This window comes from Sceloporus occidentalis, unplaced genomic scaffold (genome assembly GCF_023333645.1).
Source record: "Sceloporus occidentalis isolate IW3139 unplaced genomic scaffold, rSceOcc1.0.p SCAF_333, whole genome shotgun sequence".
Taxonomy (NCBI): Eukaryota; Metazoa; Chordata; class Lepidosauria; order Squamata; family Phrynosomatidae; genus Sceloporus; species Sceloporus occidentalis.
The window spans coordinates 1-26,946 of NW_028317313.1; the positions used below are offsets into that span (position 1 = coordinate 1).

At 44.6% G+C, this 26,946-nt stretch overlaps 1 protein-coding gene and 1 pseudogene across 1 annotated transcript; both read right to left on the bottom strand.

Annotated features, from left to right (window-relative positions):
- Window positions 1-142: 142 nt before the first annotated feature.
- LOC149274394 (CCR4-NOT transcription complex subunit 3-like) lies at window positions 143-12,974 on the bottom strand (annotated as a pseudogene).
- A 7,791-nt stretch (window positions 12,975-20,765) lies between these two features.
- On the bottom strand, window positions 20,766-26,717 carry LOC149274395 (U4/U6 small nuclear ribonucleoprotein Prp31). Its single transcript, XM_089505550.1, has 13 exons — window positions 26,544-26,717; window positions 26,179-26,239; window positions 25,832-25,915; window positions 25,390-25,487; window positions 24,711-24,817; window positions 24,426-24,595; window positions 23,309-23,466; window positions 23,133-23,222; window positions 22,668-22,795; window positions 22,512-22,584; window positions 21,986-22,114; window positions 21,617-21,715; window positions 20,766-20,891 (listed from the first exon to the last, which is right to left on the bottom strand). The coding sequence occupies exons 1-13, from the start codon at window positions 26,715-26,717 to the stop codon at window positions 20,766-20,768; spliced, it is 1,497 nt and encodes a 498-aa protein (XP_089361676.1).
- Between the last annotated feature and the right edge of the window lie 229 nt (window positions 26,718-26,946).

Genomic DNA, 26,946 nt, shown 5'->3' on the forward strand with positions numbered 1-26,946 from the left:
GAAGTCTGCTGTGCGAGCATAAGGACACGTCCTATCTCCAACTCCATCCAAGCAGCACAAACGCGTGGCAGATCCCTCCAAAAAGGTTTACATGCCACGAAATACAGAACGAATGTCACCCAAACATCAAACGATTACATACCTGTTCAAATTCATCTGTTATTGTCTTGGGCTCTTCATGTCTCTGAAACCACATCATGTATTTGGTGTGAAACCTCCAAGATTGCTTCTTGAGGGCTTTGGCCGCCAAATACTGTGCTTTAGTGCCCTGCGTACGACAGGAATCATGATTACAGATCAATAACGTACCGCCAACGATGAAACCAGCACGCTGCGCATTTAAACATGCGTGGGACAGGTATGTGACGCCTGAATCTAAGACGAGACCAAGGATCAAAATATTTGAGGTCTTTACAGGAAGAAAAAGAGACCTGCATGGGCAGAATCCTCTATTAAGTTGTATATTACCCAATCTCTGCAGGGACAGAGTATGGAACCAAAGTTCATTCATGCAGAACCACCCACTAATATACGAGAGAGAGAATATAATCCATCCCATGCATATTAAAAGGGGCTGCCCTTTAATGCTGCCGCGTAGTAAAACCAGTATCTTTAATAAGACTCCATACATCACCAAACCCTCAAAAATTAACCGAAACAGAAGATTGGAGACCCTTGGGGTTTTTGCCGTTCAGAGCCTCGGCTTCCCCAACACCCGGAACTCGATCGTGCGGCAGGCAGTATAAAGAGCTTTGAACTCACTCGAACCCACAAGGTCCTACCTCCAGATAATAGAAGATGAAGAAGAGCGTCTCGGTGGAGAGTCGCTGATAGAATTCCACCGTGTCCGAGTGAGGCGGTGGCATCTGGTGGTGATATGGGGGTGTTGGCCATGGATTCCGGGGGAGGTACTGTCTGTTGAAGGATGTACACAGATCCTAACTAAGTAGGTTTTTAAAATGAATTGTCCATCAAAACAAGGCATTTTATCTAGTGATCTATATAGTGAATTTCTTCGATTGCGGGCAGTGCTTTCCGTTCACCCCTTCATGAGAAACAGCGTCATCGGTTACGTTAATCCAGTCATAGGAAGTAAAAATACCACTTGGGGAAGGAAGTTGTCTAAAATGTTTTTAACTTACTAGGAGCCAAATGAGGCTACCCCCCCTCCCCCCAAAGAAACAGTTTTCACTTACAAAACTGTTTGAGCCAAGTATGCAAGTTTGAAGTATCAGTGTGTGTGAATGTAATCCTCTTACATTCACACACTGATACTTCAAACTTGTATATTTGGCTCAAACCGTACAAAATCTAGGGAGAGGCTGAGCTCTAAACCAAGGATGCGATCCATTCCTGGAATGAGGCAAAGACAAGCTCCAGCATACCGTATTCTTTCAGAGTCAGACGGGTGAGGCATATGATGCCAAGCTGCATCTTCCATTGCTTGCTGATAAAGCTGATCTGTAGTAAGTGGGACAGGACCCAATGGGCACACACCCAGCGACAGCGGGATGTTCACTTCAGAAAGCTGCGTTGGGGGCTGCGTGACAGGAGGCTGCGTTGCGGTTGTAGTGATGAGGATTTCTGCCGGGACAAAACACACATTTGGTTATGGAAATGACACATTGGCCGTGTATCATTCCTTCATCGGAAGTAAGCGCCATTACTACAGCTTCATCTAATAGTGGATGGTACTTTATTATTGGATCAAGACATTCCCCTCCATCACAGTTAATTGTTCAGCGTGTACAACTCATTGGATTGTCCTAAAAAGATCTGTTTCACGTACAGTTAATTCCCTCATAGTGTTTCGGTAAAACAGGTTTAAGTAAAACGCCGTTTCCCAAACACAGCCTTCAGGGCACCCAGCAGTCGGCATTTAAAGGAGATCTCCGTCACTGAAGACACTTCATTCAAATGGAACATTACAGACATTTTCCCCAAAACGGAGTAGTAATAAGCCTCGAGGAAGAGGAAATACCCCGGGAGGGAGATACCTGCGTAACTAAAGCCAACACAACAGTTTGTACCTCGTTCAGCCAGGTGAATGGTAGGAACTTGGTCTTCTAAGCTCGATCCAATAGCTGCTCGTTCTGCCATTGATTTCAATGTACTTAGCGGCTCCGGTGCCTGTTCAACAAGAGGAGATCGGTGAGCTTAGGAGACGGACAAACGTATCGGCACAAAGGATTCGGGCAACAACAACAAGACCACAAGCACTAAAGGGTTAAAGCCACAGCCTAATTTGCTTTCAGGTAATAAGGATTTCCTCTGCTTGGCTTCTAGACGAAAAGCAGTGCCGATTCTATAGGGGGCTTCAATATTTCACAACAGGGTTTCAGAACATTTCAGAAGTTATTCATATAAACAGATATGTTTATGGCAACTGTAAAATTATTATCACGCGCCGTTTATAACGTTCTGCTTATATAAACTTGCAGTGTGGGATTCTAGCGGCAGAGCTGGAGCGGTTACGAGTCTCGAGTTGCTCGCCGATAAAGTGCCCACACGTGATATAGCAAAGCGATTATTCAGTAGAATCACATCTGTGACTGATTGACACGAGCAACGATTTCATTATAGTTGTGTGTGTGTGATCGAGATATATATCTCTATCTATATAATCTACCATATTTGCTCGATTATAAGACGACCCCCCCCCCCAATCTGAATATTAATTTAGGAAAAAAAGAGAAAAAGCCTGAATATAAGACGACCCTATAGGAAAAAAGTTTACCGGTAAATGTTAATTCATGTGAATTTTTATTTCCCTCTATTTTCCAACCTGCCCCCCAGTTATGCCTTATACCCCCCATATGCCACTGTGCCCCATGATATGCCTTTTGACCCCCTATGTGCCACTCTGCCCCATAATAGGCCTTTAACCCTCTAAATGCCAGTGGCATATAGGGGTATAAGGCATTTCTGGAGGCACAGTGGCATATAGGGAGGTTTAAGGCATTCAGGAGGCAGAGTGGCATATAGAGGGTTAAAAAGGCATTTCTGGAGGCAGAGTGGCATTAAGGGGGGTAAAAGGCATTTCACAGAGCACTCTGCCTCCAGAAATGCCTTATACCCCTATATGCCACTGGCATTTAGAGGGTTAAAAGGCCTATTATGGGGCAGAGTGGCATATAGGGAGGTTTAGGCATTCAGGAGGCATTTAACACATGGTAAACACATAGCCCCTCTAATGGCCCTCTCTCACTCCCATCACTCCAGCTGAGTGCCCCCAAACTTTTGAATGGTTGCGTGTATCGAAGGCACGCGGTTTCGCTCACCTTGATCTCTGGCGTAGAGTTGAACTGCGGCGGCCATTCAGTAGCGGCTGGCTAGGTTTTGGCTCGTTGAAGGTCGGCGTGGGTGAACTTGGAGGATTTACAGTTAAGGGCAGCAATAAACTGGGTGCAGTGCTGTTGCTACTACCACTGCTGGGCGGCGGGGGCACGCTGCTGGGCTCCTTCCTAGAGAGAAAGAAAAATATATAAATTAAAATAAAAAAGCCGGGCATCATGACATCTATATAATCTATAGTCTCCAGCGCCTACAGAAATAGACACCAGCCTGAAAACCCGAGTCCAGCGGAGGCGGCTTGTGCCGGACCCCGGCATGATTTGGTAGATTTCCTCAAGGACAGCATTTGTCCTGCATTAAGCTCAATGGAAGCAGCAAGGGGCAGCGCATGTCCGCAGCGTAACGAGGGGTTACGGAGGGCCAGTGCGGCTCTTCTAGGCACGTTAATGCGTAGATAAGCGTTTGGGGGCTCAGCGAGGAGAACTCTTATACGATACGGTGTTTCAGGCGTTAAAGCCGCTCAGGAACAGAGGAAATGGTTAAACGGCACTCGATGCGAGGTCCGGGGACGACTCTCGGCCCCCTGAAGCTTTGGGCCAGGGTACTCACGGGGTGCTGGCCGGGGGGTTGTGGATCACGGACTGGCTGGATGGCGGCTGGCCGCTGTTACTGAGAGCGGAGTCTGTAGAGTTCTCGGCCACCACCGAGCTGTAACCTGCAAAACACAAACGCACCCGGTTTGTACCAAATACCCCGTATTAACCCCGTATTAACCCTCACGTTACTTCAGCGCACAGCAACCTGCCCATCACCTCCAATCAAAGGGTACTTTACTAAAAACGTACCGGATTAACAATCTAAGGACTAATTAAGAGTCTTTACATCAGGAAAACCAGGCAGACTACAGGGGCCGAATGGGGCCAATCTGTCAGAACACTCAGGGCTTGTACTTTGATATTAATGGGGTTTTTTTTTGGCGACGTCATTGCCCACAGACCGTTCTATGTCAGGGACATTACTCTACTTCACTATAGAAGAGTCACCTCCAATGATCATAGGCGGCAGGTAGAGCTTGGCTGGCCCTGTATAATGTATAGTTTAGTCAGTTGGATTTCTTCAGTCCCCTTTGGACAATACATTACACAGGGCCAGCCCACCCTTTATAATGAATAGTTCATACACTAGTCTGCAATGACAAGCGCGAGACGGCAGCACCCCGACCATCGTCTTATAGAAGAGATTGTATACGGCGGGCAGCGATCTCCCCCCCCCCCACCGGACTCCGCAGCAAACTTCTGCTAACCGTACATTCTTGATACAACAAAATACATCAAGAAAAAGAATGCGAGATACATCCTATAATCCGGAAACACTAAAGGCAGCCGGTATATTTAAGCAGAGGTTTCAGCACAAAAAAAAAAAAAAAAAAGAAAATAAATGGAAAAAAAACCCCCCCAAAAACAAATCAAGCCCGTGAGCGCGTGAACTCGGAAGAACGTATATTATTCGGCATGTTTATGGCTCAGTTGTAGTAGTAAGCGGTGACAGAATGGCAGTCATTAAGACAGTGTCTCTCTCCCCGCATCTCTCGGAGCAGGCAGGAGAGGCGTACAGAAAAACACATGCCTTCCGACACCACCTGCTCCTCTCATCAGCCGGTTAACCCCTTAATGCCTGCAAAGTCGTGAATGTCAAGAGTGCCATGATCTGTTTAACCCTTTGGGTGGCGGGGAGGAGGCGGCAGTCATTGTAGCTTGGTGGATTACCGATACGTGGAACAGACGGGACCGGACCCCGTTTTACGGCCGCATAAAACGCGTGACATGCAGGGCTTTAAACCCCGTGCGGCTAATAAAGGGCCTGCGACCTAACCGGGAATCCCAGCGTGAGTCACCATCTGCGTCTCACTTAGGAGACGATCCCCACCCCCAATCATTTTAAATTCAACCGAACACCAAGTGATATCAAACAGCCTTCAAATAAAACAAACCGCCAGTTACACAACGCACACTCCAGGGCCTTTTAAAGGGGTTCTTTTCAAATCAAACTCAAAACCCTTATTTCAGCTGCACACTCTGTGGCTTCTCTCCGGTAAGAGCGGTACTTGCCAAGTGCCCTAAGATCGGTGGTTTTAAGTCATGGCTGTCAAAAGCCCCCTAACAGTTTAACCAGCACAGGTGAAGCGTCAGGAAACAACCCGGGACGCGAGGAGCAACGGGGAACACAAAGTGTTAAAGGGCCGGGTTAGGGAGCCGCTGCCTTAAGTCATGCTACACGCTAATAATGACATGTTTAAATACAGGCTAAAAATAGCGTGTACAACACCTACGAAACAGCGCATAAAGTAAATCTAAACAACAAGGGGACCGGAGACCCCATTACTGCATAAACATGAGGATCCTGGACCGGTAAAAGATATTTTAAACGGGGAAATCTCCCGCTTCCATAACATTCAAAGTATCAGCCGAGTTCATGGCTTCCATCTGCGGGTTCACCAGAAACTGCCCGGGAGAAGCAGGAACGAGGCGTTTACCTTTCTTGGAGCTCATCATGCTACCGGCACGCAAGCTCGTTAGCCGACTCCTCTCCTGGAACACATTCCCTCGCCTGCACCGGTTAGGAAGACCACAGAGCAGGCAGGCAAACCAGGAAGTAGCGGCCAGGTGCATGCTGGGAGGTATTATTGGATGCTGGGAGGGGCTGGGCACATGTTTTTACGGCACACCCCCTTTAACCAGGGCGGGGCAAAGCAAGGAGCGGCTTTAATTGGCTCGTTGTCTCATCGTTAGCACAATGAACCCAAGCTGCCTGGCTGCGCTGCTGGGGAGGACTGAGATGTCTGATCAGTTTGTATTTCTGAATCATTTCTGCTCTGTGTGTAGAGGAGGTAACTCCGTCCAGGGAACGGCACAACCGGGGAACCAAGTGGGGTTCATTCGCCTCATTCAACAGCCCTGATTTAACTATGAAGTGAAATGAAGTTAAAGGGGTAACGCGGAGAAAGGGTTTCTCAGTTAACTATGCAGTCTCCAGGGCCAACCCTTCCCGTGCCAAATGCAGAATGAAGCGGGTGACCTCTTTAGTGAATAAACCCCTGCAGGATCTCCCAGCCATAACCTGCTCGTCAGTAAATGCACAGCCAGCTCTACGTGCAGAACGGCGGCAGCGCAGAGCCCCCCATCCTCGCGTGAGAACAAAACTCAAACTCAGCTGCAGGTGAGATGAACGACATCCCACCGCAAAGTGTCTCATACAGTCTCCTGCCTGTCTCTAAAGAGAGAGACAGACAGCCAGAGACAGAGAGAGAGACGGACAGACCGCTTCTATAGCAGGCGACACGAAAAAAAGCTTCCGGGGCAGCAGCAAAGACAATGATATATAAATGCCTGCGCGAGACGCGTCCATATCAGACATTTCAGAGAAAGGGTGGAAATCTACCAAAAACATCATTCTATACAAAAGAAACATCGCAACGACATCACGCTGACATCACGCCAGCACCACCGCCCCAACACATTCATATTAAAGATACGCACCGACAACCCTGCTAAAATAAATCCAATAAAACTTAAAGAACGAAGCCTGCTCAGACACACGGCGCCGGCAGCGAGTCCTTGCCCATGCGCAGCGCTGAATGCATCTCCCTCTGTATGTACAGAGAAGGTTCCGATCGTTACCTTCTATGCATTTGGATTACAAAAGGAAATGTTACGAGGGATATACATTAGATATAAACATTAGAGCGCACAGCGCGGCTGGAGTGCAGGAAGGCCTCTTCGTACACGGATAATTCTGGGACCCCCGCTGGCCCTGGCCCGTATATCCCTGCGGCATCCACCAAACAAATCCAAAACACATACTACGAAGAAACGCCACCTTCCTCAAAACCAAATCAATCTGCACGTTCCCCCGATCGCCACCAAGCGTGAAAACCCCACTCATTTCCACAGAACGGAGAGAAAATCGAGGGTTTGCCTCGTTGACATTCTCCGTTGCCGCGAACACACATGCGCTTAAGCGCTCCTTACTTGTGGCTCCGTTCTGCTTGCTCGAGTTCTGCTGGGCGCTGGGTGGCCTCGGCTGGGAGGCGTTTGTGTTGGACGGCGGGGGTGCCACCGCCTGTGCGTACGGGGTGGGTGTACCAGGCGTGTGCGCTGCGGTTGGGTTGTTTTTGCCGCTGCTCCCGCTATTGCTGCCCGTGCTGCTGCTGCTGCTGCTGTTGCTGCTGCTGTTAGATACGGCCCCATTGCTGTTGGTTCCCGGCCCGTTCCCAAGAGAAGACGATGTGCTGGAATTGCTTCCTATTTGGTAACTTGTAGTCACAGCCGGGGACAGCGGATGGTGGTTGTTGTGAACGCTTTTTGAGCCATTCTTTGCAGGAGACTAAATTACAAAAACAAGAGAAAATGTAAAAAAAAAAAAAAAAAAACCCACTAATATATTTACTGCATCAAGGATGCTTCAAAAGTGGATTGACGTGGCCTGCAATGTGATACACTATGTAAAGATCTGAGCCCTGATTGGCTAGCTACGTTAAGCTGCACAGCACTACAGGGTCTACCTATACCGTGCGGCCAAAGTAGCACTAAAGGTTCTGTTTACTTAGTAGCCACGTGACACAGATACAGGAGCCAATGCCTTACATAAAGCCCCTGCGTTGCTTTTCTGCAATTGCTTCTGGTTTATCACATGAAACAAGAACGGTTACTCACACATAACTAAGTGTTCACTCACCATATAACGTGTGTTTTGAACCCAACCCCCCTTTACACTTCTAAAACAAATCCAAAGGGATGCTGAATTATTAGCCAACGGCAAAAAAACTGAGCCACATTCTTGGTGTGCAACACAAGGCAGCCAAGAAATAGGAATGGAAGCGTAAGATTATTAAACATATCCACCCTCTACATCCACAAAGTGAGAACATAGTAATAATATTAATAATAATAATAGATAATAATACGACGGCCGGCGCGCTTCCACAACACCCACCTGACTAATTTCACTGTCTGTCGATCGGCCCCGAACCTTTTTATCATCTTCCGAATTTTCCTAAGGAAAAGAAAGCAATATTCAAATGAGTCCAAGAAACGCGAAGCAACTCCTGCGCCTTTTCGCACCACCTATTAAACATTTTAATGGCTCCAGGAACTGAATGCGCCCCCCCCATTAGATATAGAGAAACAATGCCTACAATGCAATTGGAAACCACCGAGTACGAGCGAGCAGAAGCGCTCTAATAGGAGTCACAGAAGAAGTCATCACAGAAAAAGAAGTCGCAGAAAAAGAAGTGTCAGGAGTCACAGAAAAAGTTGTGGTCGTCACAGAAAAAGAAGTCGTCACAGAAGAAAAAGGAGTCACAGAAGAATAACTCACATAAGGTGACAAATCTATTGGGGTTTATTCAACATTGTGGTAGTTTGAAGAAAGCCTGGGGCTTCTTTACTCTGCATGATGTAGGGCCAGCTTAGCCCTCCTTGCTAGGGAAATTAGCTTGAGACAGATCTTCATAATGCATAATAACCGTCCCTGCGTCATCTGCCACGGATCAGCTCCATCCCAGAGATGTTGACATTGTGTGAATTATTATTAAAATGATTTCCTTCCCCGTGGTAACTTACCGTGGTACAGTTGGCCGGACTGGGTGGGATAGGGGAACTGGATGTAGTTGAGGTGGGAGTGCTGCTAGATTGGTTAAAGATCTCATCCTCCATGTGACTGTGGCTTGGCGGGGAAGTAGCTACCAGCGCCTGTGCTGGAAGAGAGAAAAAAAACCCCAAAAACGATTGAGAACGCGCACTGCGAAAGATATGAACATCAGGACTGGAAGGAACCAGAAACTAACGACGTCTCACTAAAGCTGGAGATTCTTTTTAGTAAACTTAATCCATCACTGCATAGTTTTATATGAAATTCACAGAATGTGTACATTAACCAGTTTTCAATTATTATTTATGAAACAGTTAAATTAAACTAAGAAACGCATAAAAAAAAAGGAATCAATGTGATCTGTAAAATATGCCCAGTGCTAACATTTTCTACAATTAATTGCAGAGTACCTTTAGCGGACTTGCAAGCTATACCGTGGTAGGTTAAAACCCATTATTAATTATATTCTGAAGGTTCACTGTGATGAAAGAACAGCGTTTCCCTATTGCTCTGCTTGCTAAATCTTGAATATCGATGTATATTTCTGTATTTGGCGGCGCAAAACCACGTTCTACTGTTTCCGGAGCTACTTACGAATGTCTTCTAAATCAAGGTCATCGTACAGGAACTCATTCTCCTCGAAGTCAGGGTCTTGGGAAGAGTCCACATAATACTCGACATCGTCTTTGATCTTCCGGATCGCATCCACATTGATGGAGTCGTTGTCCAACATTCGCAGAATGGTCTCCAGCATCCGGATGTGGTACCTATGCTTCTCTATGTGCCGCTTCAGCCCCTCTATCCTGTCCTGCTTCTGCTGGCAGAGACACAAAATGTGCCGCAAAGAAAAAAAAAAGAAAAAAAAGCACACAACGGACGTTAATCCCTTTTTCTTATCACCTCTCAAAGGTCATTCGCCAGCCGTGCACTCGGGACCCAAACCAGTAATGGATACAAACATTTGGCAAACGCTTCACATTTATATGAATATTCGAAGCCCGTTGCAATCACATGCGCCGGTTTTTCAGGCGGTTCTAATGAACTAATCTAGGTATTAAGGCTAGACACTGATTGCACCTTTCAGAAATCCCCCAAGAGCAATACGGTGAGTGGCATTTCAGGAGTCCCACAACGGCAAACAGATTAAACTCACATCCTTATCTCCTTTCTTTTTTCTTGTTTGTACCGACAAAGATTCCACCTCGCTTTCAAACTGATCAACTCCCATGTTCAACGCGTCGATCGTGCTCTGTGTGAAAACAAGTAGAAACAGAGCTTTAGACATTCGTCTCTTCTTCATGGCAAAAACAGCAGTCGTTCACAAATCAGACAACAATATATCTCCCCCGCCCCGCCAGCCCTCGCTGCCTCATGTATCACGGTAGAGGTAAGCTGCTGGGACCCCAGACTAGACAACGACAAAGGATTTCCTAACCCCTTAAGGACAATGCATTGTGAGGCCGTACATGTATGGGCTTTGTCATGAAGGGGAAAGCAAAAATGGTCTAATGGCTTCCAAGGCGCAGAGGTCACCTTCCCTTAAAGACCATCAGAAACAGACAAGAAAGCCAAGTCCTGGATAGAAAATCCGTTCACTTCCACTCCAGTATTTAGTTGGGTTGTTGTGAGCCAAGCTAATAAAATATAACTGAGTAATTAATTCTGTAATACATCGAAAAGGCCACATATCAATCATCAAGTAATAGATCTTACCGTTAGCCACTGGCCAACCTCTTCCTTCTCTTTCTGGGCTGGGTCGACCTTCTGAGCGAGACCAAGTCCTTCCTTGGAGTACGCTTTCGTCTTCGTCTCCCTCTCTACTACTTTAAACCTTTCCATTTGCTGAAAGAAAGTTATTTGGGTGCACTTGAAATAAATGTAAAATTCCAAGATCTTCATGTTTGCCCAGGCGACTACGACTTAGGATGATTCTGACTACATCACGCTACCGTCTACATGAGAAGTACACCGCACCGTTACACGAATCCCCATAGGAGATCATACGCGTTTACTTACGGTTTCTATTAGCTTCCGGTTGTCAATAAGCTGCCTTTTGTCTTTGATCTCATTTGATGCTACCCATGTCTTTATTTGGTCCCGCAATCTCTGTACAAAATAATGGGGAAAAAAATAATAAATTTAGCACATTTCATTTCTGGAGAGGACAGATCCAGGGCGTCTAGAACTAAATCAGAGGAAGTCTTCAAAGACAAAAAAAATATCGGAGAAATTCTACAGCCGGGGTTTTTATTTACACATTACACAGATATATATATATATATATATATATTCTAAAGGAGTATTTTCATTTTTATCCCTGAATTCAGAGTTAAAAAATCAGCGCCCAGAAGTCATATTTCTTGGGATTCCAAAAGGTAATTTAAGAGGATGAAACAGACTGAACAACCTGTAGCTTCTTAATCTCCTTCTTCAAGTCTGCTTCATACTTCTCTTTCTGGTTGGCATTTGCTGCATTGTGAAGCTGGAAAGTAAAAAAATAAACACATTTGAGTAAATTTTCCCCACAGCTGAAAAACAAGAACTTCAAACGTCATTTTCCTTTCACTTCTTCCAAATAGTGAGAATTTTTTTTTTTTGTTCATTTTAATCATTAATAAAACACGTGAAAGTTACAAACATTCACTGCCCAAAATCATTTGCAGCGCTTCTTTGAGACGAAGATTCCAGAAAATGTGACTGCCTTTTCAAGTTATTCGACAAATGTTTTGTTGGCAACTTAAAACCATGTAAAGACCGATATATTTTTTATCATAAATGCAAAACACTTTTAAAGCTGGAGGCGACATAATTTAAAACGCGGCATGGATTTTCCCCGCACATAATCTCAAGTTAACCCCTTAATGGACCTGATACGGGCTCAAAATGCATTCTTTTCAATGGGTTTAGGGACCGCCCATTGTCCTTAAGGGGTTAACAACAAAAAAAACAACAATGCTTACAGTATTGCTAATTTAGCATTATCACTTGCACGTTAGCGTTGCTGATTTCTGTCTGGTTAGAACACACGTTTGGCTATTTGAATGCATTACATGCTTTCTCTATTCCCGTCATTCGCCATTAGATGACAAGCAAGGGGACAAAGTACATATTTTTGACATACAGTCAGCGGCAAAACACAACAGACATACGACACTGTAAGGCTGGGACTGGGTGTCGGGCATACCGAGCACTTGGCGCGCGGGTACCCGGGAAGCGTGGCATGCGGCTGCGCGTCTGTGGTTTATCTGCTTAACGGGCAAACGAACGGAATAAGAGCACAAGAGAACCTTTATAAATAAACCAATCCCGTTCCCGGGATCAAAAAATACCCTTATTATGACCCCACCCTAAAACATGACTTTTATTAATACGTTTATTAAAAGGTATAACCAAAAAAAAAGATTTTTAAAAACACCAGCGTCACCAGTCCTACCATGAAAGGTATCCGTCACAGTAACATGAGCCCTGTAACACTAATATTAGGTCATACATACTGTTGATGGCTGCAGTCCTAACAACAGAAATAATTCAATTATGACCAGTGACGGAGGCTAATTAAAAACTCAGACAAGTAGCCCCCCTTTATGTTACCTTTTGCCAGATGTCTTCAAACTGCTCAACTCCTTCCGAAACCTTTTTCAAACACCGATCAATCTCGCCTGAAAGAGCGACAACGTGAATGTAGCAAAGACATGCAGTGCAGCATTTATCAAATTAATGTAGTTGATCATAACATAGATAATAATAAAGCCAAAGCTGGATACATCCATACTGCTCTCAGATCGGTAGGATCCATACTGCACTTTATGGTTAAAACTATAGATTTCTCTCCCAGGAGCTAAACCTCAAATCCAAACCCATTCAGAGATCAAGAAGGTGGCTCAATCCATGGTCCAGGTTCTTTTATTAGAAAAAACACCCCGACTCCCTTTATAACCTCACTTAAAAAGGAGGTACAAATGAAGTAAAGGACGCTGGATCTCGGCCATAAACAGAACTGTCCTACCCTGTAGTTTTCTTTTATCCGCCATATTTCCTTCACTAGAGATGGGTTTTCTTCATACTTTACAAAAGCAGGATGCTGAACGGCAGAAAAAGAATAAAAAAGATTTCGTTATAAAGTGCTGGAACCTTCCAAACGCTTCCCGCTACGGATCAGTAACGTGATAGACACAAGTCGACGAAACAAATAATAAAGCGGTGACCACATGCAATGTCCAGGTATGTTTGGATGTTTTTATTTTTACAGATGCCTCTTTTCATTAAAAAGATTAATTTTAATAGGGATTTTGAAAATTGTTACTACCCACAAATTAAATTACTATTTTGTTAAGTGTTATATTAAAAAAAAAATGCTTACAAAATAATAAAAAAAATTTATTTCTCTGCCTTTACCTTTGCACTTGCTCAGCAGAGGCCGAGTGACTTGACCACAGGGGCTACGAGAGACACCCGATGATAGCCTAACGGAAGAGAGAAACAACGATCCTACTTAGCTTTCCTTCCACAGTAACTGGACGTTGCTTTATTGCGGGCGAGCTGGCGGACTTGCGGTAATATACCTACCTACTTAGCAGGCAGGGTTCTACACTTGAAGCTGCAAGCAAGAGAAAATAGCTATCAGCTGAGGTCCGTTCTCAATGAACCACAGACCCTCTGCTGGAAGGGTTAACGTTCTCAATGAACTACAGACCCTCTGCTGGAAGGGTTAACGTTCTCAATGAACTACAGACCCTCTGCTGGAAGGGTTAACGTTCTCAACGAACTACAGACCCTCTGCTGGAAGGGTTAACGTTCTCAACGAACTACAGACCCTCTGCTGGAAGGGTTAAGTTGAAACGCAGCTCCTACTTCTGCGGAAAAGGAACCTGTCCGCGCCGATGCATTAAAACCATTAGTGGAGGGTCCACAGAGTGAAAAGTTAATATTTAAATATTTGAGAAGCAATAAGAATAATTAAACCCAAAAACAAGGCATTTAGAGACCAGGCCTTATGTATTATTACAACGGGCCATATTAACCCATTTGTAGCCTCGGGTGCTCAGAGCAATAAAGGGAATGTTTCGGATGCTGTTAGAATATTTACGCCTATATAATGCAAGCACTTTTGTCAACACTGGCATTGAATTCCAAACGCCACTGAATCGCCAAAGTACTTTAGGCCATGTGTATGAGAATTAAAGTAATTAGTATGCTATAAACAACTTTTTTTTTTTTTTATAGAAACCTTTTGAGCCCTGCGGGGGTAAGCTCGCTCGCTCGCTCTCACGCTAGCTGCCGAAGTGTAAACCACAAGACGTGTTATGCAACAAGAAAAAGAATACGTTCTGCGTGGAAGGGTACGCGGTTCTCAAAGAGGGGGGATTTTCACACTTACCTCTCGTTGTGACTCTTGGTACATGGGCAACAGATATCCTAAGTGCATTGGTACACCACCTACCTTACGGAAGAGGAAAGAAAAGAAAAAGTTAACTTTAAAACCCTTATAACTGCAAGGTGCATGGTTTACTATTTTTAAGATCTGCCTCGACAAAGAGAGACACAGAACTGTGTAACATCCCAGTGCCTTGGGCTTTGAGGATTTCCCTGCTTTGGTCCATCAGTCTGATCCCCCTGGTGTGGATGTCGACCCCGTCCTGTGTTAACCTGAAACATCCCAGCCTATCGCTGGGCTATAAATACCAGATAAAGAAGCGAGTCTAATTAAACCTGGGCGAGCGGTGCGATCATCCCAGGCTTTGAGCCACCAATAGAAGGTAAATTAATAGCCACTTTATCCGTAACGACAGCCTGCCTTAGTTACTCTAATGCATTCACTGCTAGATGCCAAGATATACCTGAAGATATTTATGACTCTGACTTTGAATGCGATTTAGCGAGTGGATTTTTATGACCTGACCACGACAGAAGGAAAACGTATCTGTCTGCAGTAATGCCTCGCGGACTTCGGCCTCGTCTGTTATGCAGGAGTTATGTCTATACCACCCTTGCTTAAAGTCAGTCGCTGCGCAGTCTAGCGCTTGGGAAGTAATGCTCTCTATTCGTTGCCACAGGAAGATATGAAGAGGAAAAAAAAAGAATCGTCATCAGATTAAAATTTGGAGAAAAAGAAAAAAAAACAAAAAACTGCTGGACCGCTAATAAATAAATAAATAAATATACAAAACACACTATATATAAAGTAATTGTTTTGTTAAATATTGCCCTTAATAATGCTTTATGAAGCCAGTACATACAAAAATATTACATCATTCTCTCCACAGCGTGGTTGCCTCCGTCATCCTATTACAATTACTACGGCACATATAATAGAGAGCCAGTCCTAAACCATCATCCACTGAGGCGTCAGCGGCGAGGTACACTTTAGGTAGGATTTAATCAAAATCCTGATGGTACCATCCCCACGAGGGCCGGATCCAAGGATTGGTTCTGTCAATGATCCGCGCGTGTGGGAAGAATAACCTAAAGTGTTTGCTCAACTGGCTCCAAAGGGATGACTCCTTAAGCGATAAACACTTCATCTGTGAAACGTCATCTTTCAGAAGGTGTCAAAACCCATTTAAAAGGAACAACCCAAACATCTTGTGATAAACATTCAACAGCAAAGGAAAGAACAGCTGAACCCAGATTGTTGTTTTAAAGCCGTGCGGAGCTCTCCTCCGGTATTCACCAAAAACATTACCCCAAACGCTAACAGCTGACCAAAATACCTCTTCTAGATGGGACTCGGAGCATCCTCCCCAAAACACTAATTAGAGGAGGTGTGAAGTGCGGTTTGCTGGCCGAGATATAGGGTCCGAGGTGCTGTTATCTGAAAACCACTCGAGCTTCACAAATACCGCCGGCTTCGCTGATCAGATTCCATATAGATCCATTTGGAAAAGTGAGGGTGGCTGTTAAATGCCACAACAAGACTTGCCAAATGAGTGTAGAATTGAGTAAGTTGTCAGCTTGGATTAAGTAACTTGGTGTTTGAAGTGCTGCCCCTATAAAGTCAGACATAGCAGCAGCGTCCAATACGCTTCGCTAAAATAAAAGCTTTACGAAGGTCGCCAACGGTTTCTACCCAACGCCTATGGTACTTTAGCACAAAATCCCTTTGGGATGCAAGGGTTAAACTCCTAGATTGCCTCCAGAGTGGGAGGGGCCAGCGGTTATAAAAGGGGACATTTTATTGGGTTTTCGGTTTTTCACCTGCAGAACCAATCGTGATGGCCAAGAGGATCCAGGCACAGCACCACCACACTAGCAGCAGCGGTCCAAGTTGTGGAGAAGCTCTTGCTCTGGATCGCATCCTCATCCATGGACGGGAGAATGACCTCCTCCGCCAGGTAAGCCGGCCAGATGGTCTCAGCTAAATAATTCTTCAAATGGCGAACTAACATTTTTGTTAGTAGAAAAAAAAACATCTAAAAAAAATGCAGATGCCCCCCCTCGTCTCAGAAAACAAGGACACGATGGGGAGAATTACTGAATGCCCCGAACTAACCCCAAACCGTGACAAGCCAGACCAAGCTAACAACGCCCCCGGTAGATATCCGGCCGCTAAGTAAGCAAGTTGGTGAAGTCTTCTTTTAAGATCGCAATACCGGGTTAGACGTTGGCGGCTAGAATAGTCTCAACAACTACGATCTCCTAAAACTTGTTTAACCAAGCCGAGTAAATCACAGATTCCCCCCATGGGTCCTGCTTTCCATGTGTTGCATCAACTCAGTAACAACAAATCCTATGCGGGGGAGACTGCTGAGGCTACCTGTAACAAACTGCCAAAAGCGGATACGTGAATATTTTCAAAAACAATACAACTGAAACGGAAAATAATGCAGATTTAAAGGCAGACCTTTCAAAGCATTAGCCGTGAAACGGTTAACAACATCCTGGCATCCTCTACTGTAAATCAGGTCCGGTCCCTACATATTAACCCCTCAGCGCAGAACAGTCTGCATTCACCAACTACACGAAAGGAACTAGGACATCAACACCTAGACGTAGTTATTTAAGTCATCACAACAAGAGTATTTCAACGTATAGATTATAGGAAGCCCTGATTACGCATGGAAACTATAATACCTTAACCTCCATCACCCAGACCGTTAATAACTGTAGCTCTTACCGGACACCTGTACAAGCGCCTGCATACAAGACACGCCGACAACTCCTAACCAAAACTCAAGCCGCCGGGGGGGGGCTGGCAAGTACAGCCGTCATCCATAACATGCCAACCGCTGCTTGATGGGGGGTCGCTGCTCGGCTCCGATCTACCAGCAAAGGGGCAACGGGTCTGATCTCCAATAGTTACCTTCTTTCGCAATGCGGGGTGCGATGAAGCCCTCGATCTGCTGCTGCCTTCTCCTTAAACTTTGAAGAGTTTACACTGACTACTTGAAACAGATCCTGCTCATCATAAACATTATATATATATATATATATATATACGTACATACACACACGGATATGCATATCTAAACATCAGTACACTAAAGACTTACAAACATACCCTATAGATCTTGACATGCGGAAAAATGCAGTAAAACCTAGAAGACTGTAAGGAAGAAAGGATTATTATTATTATATACAGTTCACAGGAAATCGCACCTATAGATCTACTGAACGCACATATGTTTAACCAGGATCAGACTGATTGGCACCAAGCACCCCAGCTCCTTCCATACCCTCATCCTACTTAAACCCCCCTCACAGGTACCAAAAGAACCCCGTCTCTCTATTAGGCCCCAGGCCTGTGCAGCTCTCCCCCCTCTCCCCTATAGTAAAATACAGGTAGGGGCCCAGGTGGGCCACCTTTTTATTAAAAATAGAGAGAACAGAGGTGAAGAAGCAGCTCTCACCGCCCCCAGAAGGATGGAGAAAGGTGGGGGAAAGCCGCTTCCGGTTTGAGGGTTGTTTTGGGTCTATTTTTCCAACGTTAATTATTTTATGACCAATGGTATTCTAAAAACAAGGAGCTCGTCTCCCGAGGAGGGGGCGAGAAAACAAGTTAATTGGTTGCATAGGCTTTAGGAGCTTATTTATTGCCTCTTTCGCTCTCCGTCCACAGCTCGGTGGGATCCAAAATGGCGGCGACGGGCTCGGCCTCCCCCTTCTCTCGCTCGTTTGCTCTCTTTCCCTGTCTTTCACTCTCCTCAGCGGAGTGGATTAGTCACACCCACTCCACACGTGTTCTGAATTTCGATTGGCCTGTGAAGACGTCAATCCTTCAAAGTCTTGGCGGGTATTGGTCAGTGGAGCGGTCAGTATTCTCAGCCCGCGTTCGTCCAATTTTCTATTGGTGGTGACCGCGAGCAAAAGAGGAGGAACTGCGCTCTTCCACTGGACAACGAAACGTCAATCAAAACCATAGAGAGGACAGAGGAGAGGTGGGCGTGTTTATCATGGCTGAACTTAATTGGTTATTGGCTATAAAAGACGTCAATATAAAGCGCATAGCGTAGGACGCGCGGCTGATTTGATGACCCGAGTGTCAATCTCAGCTAGTAAGTAAAGGAAGCGAGCCTGATTGGCCATGCGGGGATACAGTGTTACCTGAGGCAGCAGGGTTTTATTTTGCGGAGGGAATACTCGGAAGGCGGGATTACAAATTGATTGGACAACGAACGTGTCAGTCACGAGCCCTTATGATAACGGTTACAAGATGCCTTGCCAGCCACCGGAGATCACAAAGTACAAGCGGCGGCGGCGGCGACTGCTCTGTAATTGGTAAAGAGATCTATCAATCAGGGGGATTTCTGGCAGCGGATTGGCTAGATGAACACATGAGGCGTTTCGTTTAGCTATTTATTGTGATAAATTGTGCAGCTTTTACAACAATTCATAAATCTACCCCCTGGCCCTAGGGGGCGTGACAGTCCATCTTTAGGTCCCAAATCTCTCCCAACCCCCCCCCCCGTTTCCTCTCCTGATCCCAAGAATGGCTGGGAAATGTTTTATAAAAGACTTAAGTAAAATACATTCAAAATCAATGATTTAAATGTCTGTTACATAAATAGCAATATGTAGGTAAAAAAAAAAAATCACACGTCCTGTTAAGCCCCACCCACTGTTCTATCTAACCACACCCCTTAAATGCGATACCCGTCACCGGACGCTGGAGAATGAATCGTGATGTCAGGATCACTATCCAGAGTCCAGCTGAGCTCTGCCTCTCCCGAGAACCCCCCAAAACTGGTGAGAGCCCCCCTTAAGTGGACACCCCAGTCATCATATGCATTTAATGCGTACACTAGCCGAGGTCGACCTTGCAATAGAATGGGGGGGGATTCTGCAGAATCCCTCCACACGCATTTACCCCTTCGAGGAGGCCGCGGTTACATTTCGCCGACACCATAATCCGTTGGAAGAGCCGACGGATACGGCTCCATCTTTGTGGAGATTCCGTTCTCGCCCGCTTTACACCGTCCATGAAAAGGATATTGGACTACAGGCTCGGTGCGAAGCGGTAACGCGTTCTCCCATTAAACAGATGTAAAGGGGGGGGGACTTTATTGCGAGCTCCATTTATATAAAGTTTTAGAGCTTGTTTATTTTTTTTCGTCCTGGAGATGCCAACAAACGGGAAAGTCTTCTGCAGCCGTGACAGTCCGGGTCACCGCGCACGGCCGTCAAACGCTCTGAAACAAAGAACTTCCCATTCACATAGACGAAGCCAGACTGATATACAAACAGACGATGAGCCCACTTTGTCAGATGATGACGACGGGGTAGCTAACAATAAGAGGAGCCATGGAGCTGGAATCGGGATCAGACCGCTACTACTTCTGCATAGAACACCAGGACTAGACTCCATAATATACTCAACGGCCGGCGTACAGCGGCTTAAATACAACAGGTTTCGGTCAATCCCCAGGAAAACAGCCGACGGCAGGACAGGAGCTCACCGCCAGTCCATTGAACAGATCGTTCAATGGACTGGCGGTGAGCTCCTGTCCTCCTGTCCTGGCGCTGAGCTCCTGTCCTCGCGTTTTTGGCTTCAGGCAAAAACTAAATTTTTTACAGAGATATAAGCAGACCGCTCTAAATGAAGACTTATTCGTTTAATTTTTCTGAATGACATAAAAACCGTATATCGTTATCAAACAAACAAATCCTGCGCGTCACCGGAACAAGATGTATGTACATTTCCATCAACGAGCCGTCCTGTACAGCCCACGTTAAAGCAGCACAGTTTAATCGATCTGCACATGCAGCCTTCGGGACTTTTTTTTTTTTGCCCCCATCCTCTGCATGAAAGCCCTTTCCCCAGCAGCGATACAATATATATAAATCTAATTAAAACACAGTTTAAGCCGAACACTTGCTGTGGGTCTGACTTGCTCGTGATTACCCTTAGAACCAAAGCCCACCAATAATAGCCGCCGTCGAAAGCTATATAGATAACCCTTTCCGATGGTACCTGCCACAAATAATGCACATTTAAGCCCTACATTAAAAAAAACAAATCAGACATTTTATTAAGTTTCATGTGGGGCACTTAAATTATATTTTTCAGTACTTCCAATATTCTCCAAAATAAAAGTATAAATCATACAATCCTCTTCCCGTAACGTTTAAAAACAAGACAAGTGTTCTGCTGGATCCAGGTCTCTATGAAAAGCATGCGGCACGCGATCCTCTCCGAATCCGGTTACTCCAGAAGGGGTTCAACACTGGATTCCGGGTCCTTTGTTTCCAAGTCACACCAATTTAACACATACTCTAGGTCGGACATCTCCCGCAGCAGGTATCTGATCTACTCTTCGTTGTGCCGGATTGTTGAGCAGACGTCCCGCTAGTAACAAAGATTCAAGTCTAGAGAGTGCGTGCCGGCCTCACTGCGTCATGGTGCCGCTCTTCTCATTCTTCACTTTGAGAAATTCCGCCATGCTGGAAAAATACTTCTGGTTCGCTTCTGCCACTTTCTTCTCAGCTGCCTGAGGGTTAACAATCTCTAATCCCTACAAGAAACACGGCATTGTGATTAAAGCATCGCTCAATGAACACGCTGGTATAGGCAGATAGACTTTAGTACAAGGGTGTCCAACCTGCCGCAGGACTACATATCCCATACTCCTCTGCCAGCCCCTTAGCTGAGCATTATGGGCGACTTAGTCCTGCAGCAGCTGGAGGGCCGCAGGTTGGACAACCATGCTTTACTATAAGGGGGTGATTCACTAAGTACCAGGTTGCAAGAGAGAACATTTCTCCTGTCTCGTTCCATCCAATCTCACAAGAACCCGCTTAGTTACCCTGCCAAGGACTTCCTTTAATCCCAATGATCTCTAGTACACAAGAGCCGGCGCTCTCCTCCGCCCGTACTAGTAGTTCTCAACATGTTATTAATGTTCTTGTACCCTCTATAAAATGTTTTATCCTGTTCCGACTATATGCCTAGCTCACCCTTACTCCTAAACCCTGAAGGAATACGGGAGATTTGCTGATCTCTTTACTTGCTAATCAGAACCAGCTTGGCAAGCGAAAGCTCCCTAGGTCCGCTAGAAATCACTTCTGCGGATCGGTGCGTGCCACTCGAATGGTAATCAGGCACGTCACGGTTAAAAGGGGCTGCTGGAAGACGATACTACATTTTATCTAAATCTATGAACAAATAAGCCTTGGTATGATTCCTATACAACATGTTTAATTACCGCATTCATTACACGTTACAACATAAAACGCTCACCTGAAGAGGCGTGAAAGCAACGCTGGACGCGGTACCTGAAGACCGGTCCCTGACGGTAGACTTGCCCCCGTACACCATGCTCTGTTTTTGGAGTGTGCGCTGTGAAGGGTAATAGAAGCCAGTTAGATGTGGACGTGTAAGAATGTAAATGAGTTAAGGAAAGCATGTAGAATGGGGGGGGGGGGGGGGCGATCTTATACTGCTCTGTGACATCACAGGTTTAAATGTGTGACACAATATGCAATCACCATATTGTTGTACGGTCTAGAGATGTCACTGGCACCCCAAGTACTTTCGTAAAGTCTACTTGAACGCGACCTTACTATGCACATATGATCAGTCAATCTCCCGCTGTCCGGGGGGCCGTACCTGCAAGGTTTTGGAGATTCTGGCCTTAGTGGCATCGTTGACTTGAGCCTGTCGTATCCGGCCACTTCCAGACTTCCCGAGATGTCCTAGACTGAAACCCAGATCTTCCTGATAAGCATCTTCTTCAATCTAAAATAAAAAAAAACAATTCCACGTTCTTGCAGTCAACTCCTTATGTCACGATATACTGAGAATCAAACCGGAAGCCTTCCAAAGCTTTAGTAATAGACTGAAATTTGGCCCTCCTTACTTCGTTTCTGTCAAAATTGTTGTTCTGGACCACCTACGTCCCGCTTACCTGTTGTACATCTCTTCAGAATATGATGAAGCGCAGCTACATTGGCCAATTAATATAAAATATGGTTTTAACCAGACTTTTGGACACGTTACCCTCCTTGTTTTCATAGCACGCGTTTATCCAACGCACACATTGCTTGTTATCCTCCATTAGCTGCTTGCTAAACATTTTACACAACTTTTGCTTGCAGAGATCACACATGGCAATGTAAACACACACACCCCATACCTCGCCAAAGCTCATTCTGTTGGCTTGTTTACGAATCTCCGTTAGTCCCAGACGTTCCTTCATTTTTCTGTACCTGAAAGGGTAAAACGCATTGCTTGGTGTTGGTTTCCTTAAGACAGACATCAGCTTGAAAGCGTCGGTACCCTAGCTGCTCACCTACGCCCGCCACGTTTCTTTCTTTGCCCATCAAGGGGAGCTGGCAGAGGTTTCACTTGTTTGACCGGAGGGGGTTCTTGCCACTTGTCAAATTTACGTTCAATCTCTTCTTTTAGGTCATAACCAACCTGAAGCAAGTATAAGAGGCCAGCGATAAAGTGAATAACGGATAACCTGATGCTTTCCCTCCTGGCTCACATTTCATATACCGGTGTACCAGTGATTTGGTGGTTCTTGCTGATTAACTTAAAGAGCTACCCCCCCTTTTTATTAGATGCAAGCTTGCCTGTGTCGGTGTGGAAATGTATTTTTATAGTATCACAAGGACAGGGGAGAAAAAAAAAATAATAAATAAATAATAAAAAAAAAATATATATATATATTCCGCCCACCTCAGATCTGCGTAATTATTCCTATAAAAACCAATTTCTAGGAAAATAAATATTAATGCATATTATTACTGACCTTTCCTTCCGAACTCTCGTGAAAACTATCAACACGTGCCGCTAATGTGCATTTTGCAGATACAAGTCGTGCTGCCTTTCGATGCAAGTCCTTCGGGGTTAAACAAAGAGAAATGAATAAATAAAATGAATGGCTACAGCGGGTATGTGAAGAAACACAACATTCACCTCACTTACCGAGGGCAGGGACTGTACTATGTCGCTATGGTAGATATACCCCGTATGGGGAAGCACCGATGTACTAGAAAACCCAGACAAGGTCTTTCTTTGCGCCCCAAGCAGCATGACGTTACAGGCTGGCATTTTAGAGAGATTTGTCAGACCGCCGGCAATACCTGTAAGAAAGCAGAACGTCGATATTTTGTAATACGCAATCTTCTTATGTGTTCTGTTTGGGGCTTGTTCGCTAAATGGGTCAGATTTTTAGGTCAGTTGATGGAACATTTCATCTCGCTGGCTTCGCAGTGTTCTGAACTACCAGCTGCAGCAGATTTGTAATGCAAAACAGACCGAAAATGGCTGCTGTATTATTAAAGGGTAAGTAAAAAGGATTTACCCCTTCATACCGGGAAAAGCTGCTATGATAAGTGAATAAACCCGCCTGAAATAAAACGTAAGGCTGCAAACTGAAAGAAAGTAAGAACCTTAACGTTAAGTTAAGACTTAAGGTCTTTGCAGACTATATTTTTTAGATAACAAAACAGAATGCAATAAAAACCATGTGTCAGTGTGGACTTAATTTGTACAGTATAAATATGTCTGTTAGCCCGTAAATCCTGCTCAGTTTACCCCCTGTTAAAAGCCAACAGCTGCTTCTTAAGCCTGAAACATCTGGATTGGAGCACTTGGACACATCGGTACTTTTAGGACAGATGTTAGAAATTCTGCATACCTTATGGTGACTCCGTTCCGTAAACGTGTCCCATATAGATTGCTACCACAATGTACAACTGAGTCTAGAAAACCAAACAGGGCCTGCTTGTACCATAGTATAGACGGCAGTCTTTTTATTTTTTATTTATTTAGATAAAGGCCCCTTTAAACAATGTTTTAATTCTCCTTGGGAGAAGCGCAAGTGGTGAATCGCCAGAGGACAGACATAATAAAACCTAAATAACTTTTAGGCAGTTCTATTGAAATCATAGAGGTTAGATTGTCTCAAAGAAAAAGTGGTCAGCAACACAGACCCACCCTGGGATACTAAACAGGGGTTATTACAGGGTTATTATTGCCCTGACAATGAATTAAATACAACCCCATTCAGCAGAAAACACATACTACATATAAACCTTACCCATTATTTTGGCTGCAGTAGAAGCCCCCACAATGATGGATAGGTTTGGAGCAATGAATGACATGCGTGACTCGACATACTCATAGATTCTGTGCTTGGACTGGTTCAGCTCCAAAGCCATATTGCAAGCTTCCTCGATGCGCTCCAGCTCTTCGTCTGTCAGTTGCTGCCTGTAAAGAGATCGCGTAAACTCGTCTGCGTTGATCATTGTGCGCTGGACACCAAATGCAAAGCGGAACCGCTGAACAGGACCAGGAACTTCTCTAGAATCAGGTATAGACCTACCCTTGCGTGGTGGAAGCGGTCACACTCACAACCATTATAGTGGCATTGGTGAGGATCTGCTGCAGAATCTCATTGTTTTTGCATTTGTCCAGGCTGTTCCCGAGCTCCTACGATAGAAATAAAAGGCACCACTCTTAATATTGCAGCATAGAAAAGGCTAGTGAGCATTTTCACATATCTTGTGATTAATTGCCCAAAAATACGGAAACTGAGAAGTTACAAATAATCTAATTAAAAAATAAAAAGGCACCAGGTTATTGTAATCGCTGTGGATTCTCCAATGCGCAGGATACAAGTAAAACAAGTTTTATACATTAAGCTCAAGTGTGCAAGATCAATAATAACATGATCTGTTTACAAGGCCACATTGTACAGATGACTCCTATCTTAGCCAATGAAGATCCCTGAAGAATTGCATACGATTACGGTCCTCTGTCGCTCTGATATCAGAATATCGGATTCCGATATTATTGTAAGACAACTCCAACCTCCCTAATCCTTGCTGGCCAGGAGTATGAAAGAATCAGGGTTATAGACACTGTGTGTGATCCAAGAGCTCCCTGAGCTCACTATAAATAAAATTAGGTAGGAATCCTTAAACTCCAATCCAGTGAGCGGCAAGATACACGACTGTCTGAGAGAGAGAAAAAAAAAAAGTGTATTACATTATGGCACTTACCTTTACTGTCCTGATGTAGTCCAAGGCATTTGGAACCAGGGACTCCAACTCTGGAAATCTCTTGGAATATTTGTCCCGGATAAATTTGTGAATAATATCTGAAAGAATTCAAAGATGTCAAAAAGTTATGTTCTGCACATCTGACCAATGAGCATCTGCAGCAGGAGTCACTGTTACAGCCTGTGGTGAACACAACTAGATGGATTTAAACTTATTGGTGTATAAAAGCCACACAAGATTCCCCTAAATAACTCACAATGATACATGACAAACATCCTCCTCTCTCATGGGTTTCCCCCATTCTCATGTTGCTCTTCCCCAGGGCCCCATTTTGTTCTCCTTACCCTTCCTTCACCTGCTCTAGTATTTTAAATACAAAAAAAATGACTCCTAAAAGTAGACCATAAAATTAACACCAAGGAATATAAAAGAATATACTTACTAAGTTCATTCTCAATCTCAACGGTCAGATTGTTTGCATCAACTATAACTTTGTATTCCGGGGCAGCTTCCACCGGTCCCATTACTGGATAATAACGGCAAGAAGAAGCACAGATATTAATATTCAACAAGAAGCATTTCACATCTTCAAATGACTAAAAGTACTCCAACAACCCATTGACTATTTAAAAATAGATAACGGGGATGGTGGATTCTTTCCACAAACAGAACATCTACATTAATGTCAATGAAATGTTTGTGTGATACACAGCCTAGCAGAATAAGCGCATGTATTGCTACAAACTTCTACGCATCCACAAGTGACAGGTGGGGTGGAATAGAACTCACTACCTTCGGCATTCGGTTGCTTTTTGACATAAGCCTCTATCTTCTCCAATATTTCTGAAAACTTAAAAACAGAGAAAAAAGATTCATAAACGTGAATGCCTCGTTTAAAGAACAAAAGCCATCAACACACAGATGAATTTATAGGACTTGACAAATCCCAGCAGCCAGGTAGTCGTGACTCCTAAACTGCTGATCTCTACGGGTGTACCTCCTTCCGGATCCTCCAATTTATTTCATTCATTGTTGAGGTCATCAATCTTATTAAAACATCACATGCATGTTTATCATTAAAAGATTACAACAGGAGAGGTTGGTCCTTAATGCAGTTTGTTACTCAACCGAAGGAAGACATTTCTTCAACTCACCTGTCTACTATCCCATAGCTTGGCTATACTTTTTACCGAATCAGCATTCATGTCCACTTGCATCTCCTCCTGCACCTCTTCGATTGTTTCCAAGTCATCCTCATCTACTAGGTTATCGTCTTCCTCCCCGGCCGCTTCCTCCAGGTCGGCCAGCAGCTCATCCGCCAGAGACATGTTTTAACGATGATCGCGTCTAAAATTAAAAGATTGGAAATACCAAAATATGAATGTAAAGAAACACATATATACGGGTTCACATCCTATAAATAAAGTCATACTACCCCGATTATTTCATCAAACTTAATTTACCCTACTTGCCTAAATACATTCACAAGTCGTGGATGCTTTAAAAAATAAATAAATGTATAATTTGCAGGGTTGCTTTGGCAGCCGTCACTGGGGT

Excerpts from the sequence above, each read along its gene's own strand:
- LOC149274395 (XM_089505550.1), bottom strand. The coding sequence starts at position 26,717 with ATGTCTCTGGCGGATGAGCTGCTGGCCGACCTGGAGGAAGCGGCCGGG. Across the intron at positions 25,488-25,831 it reads TGAGATTGAGAATGAACTTA|ATATTATTCACAAATTTATC; the intron begins GTAAGTATATTC and ends GAATTCTTTCAG. Across the intron at positions 21,716-21,985 it reads GAATCTCCAAAACCTTGCAG|CGCACACTCCAAAAACAGAG; the intron begins GTACGGCCCCCC and ends TACCCTTCACAG.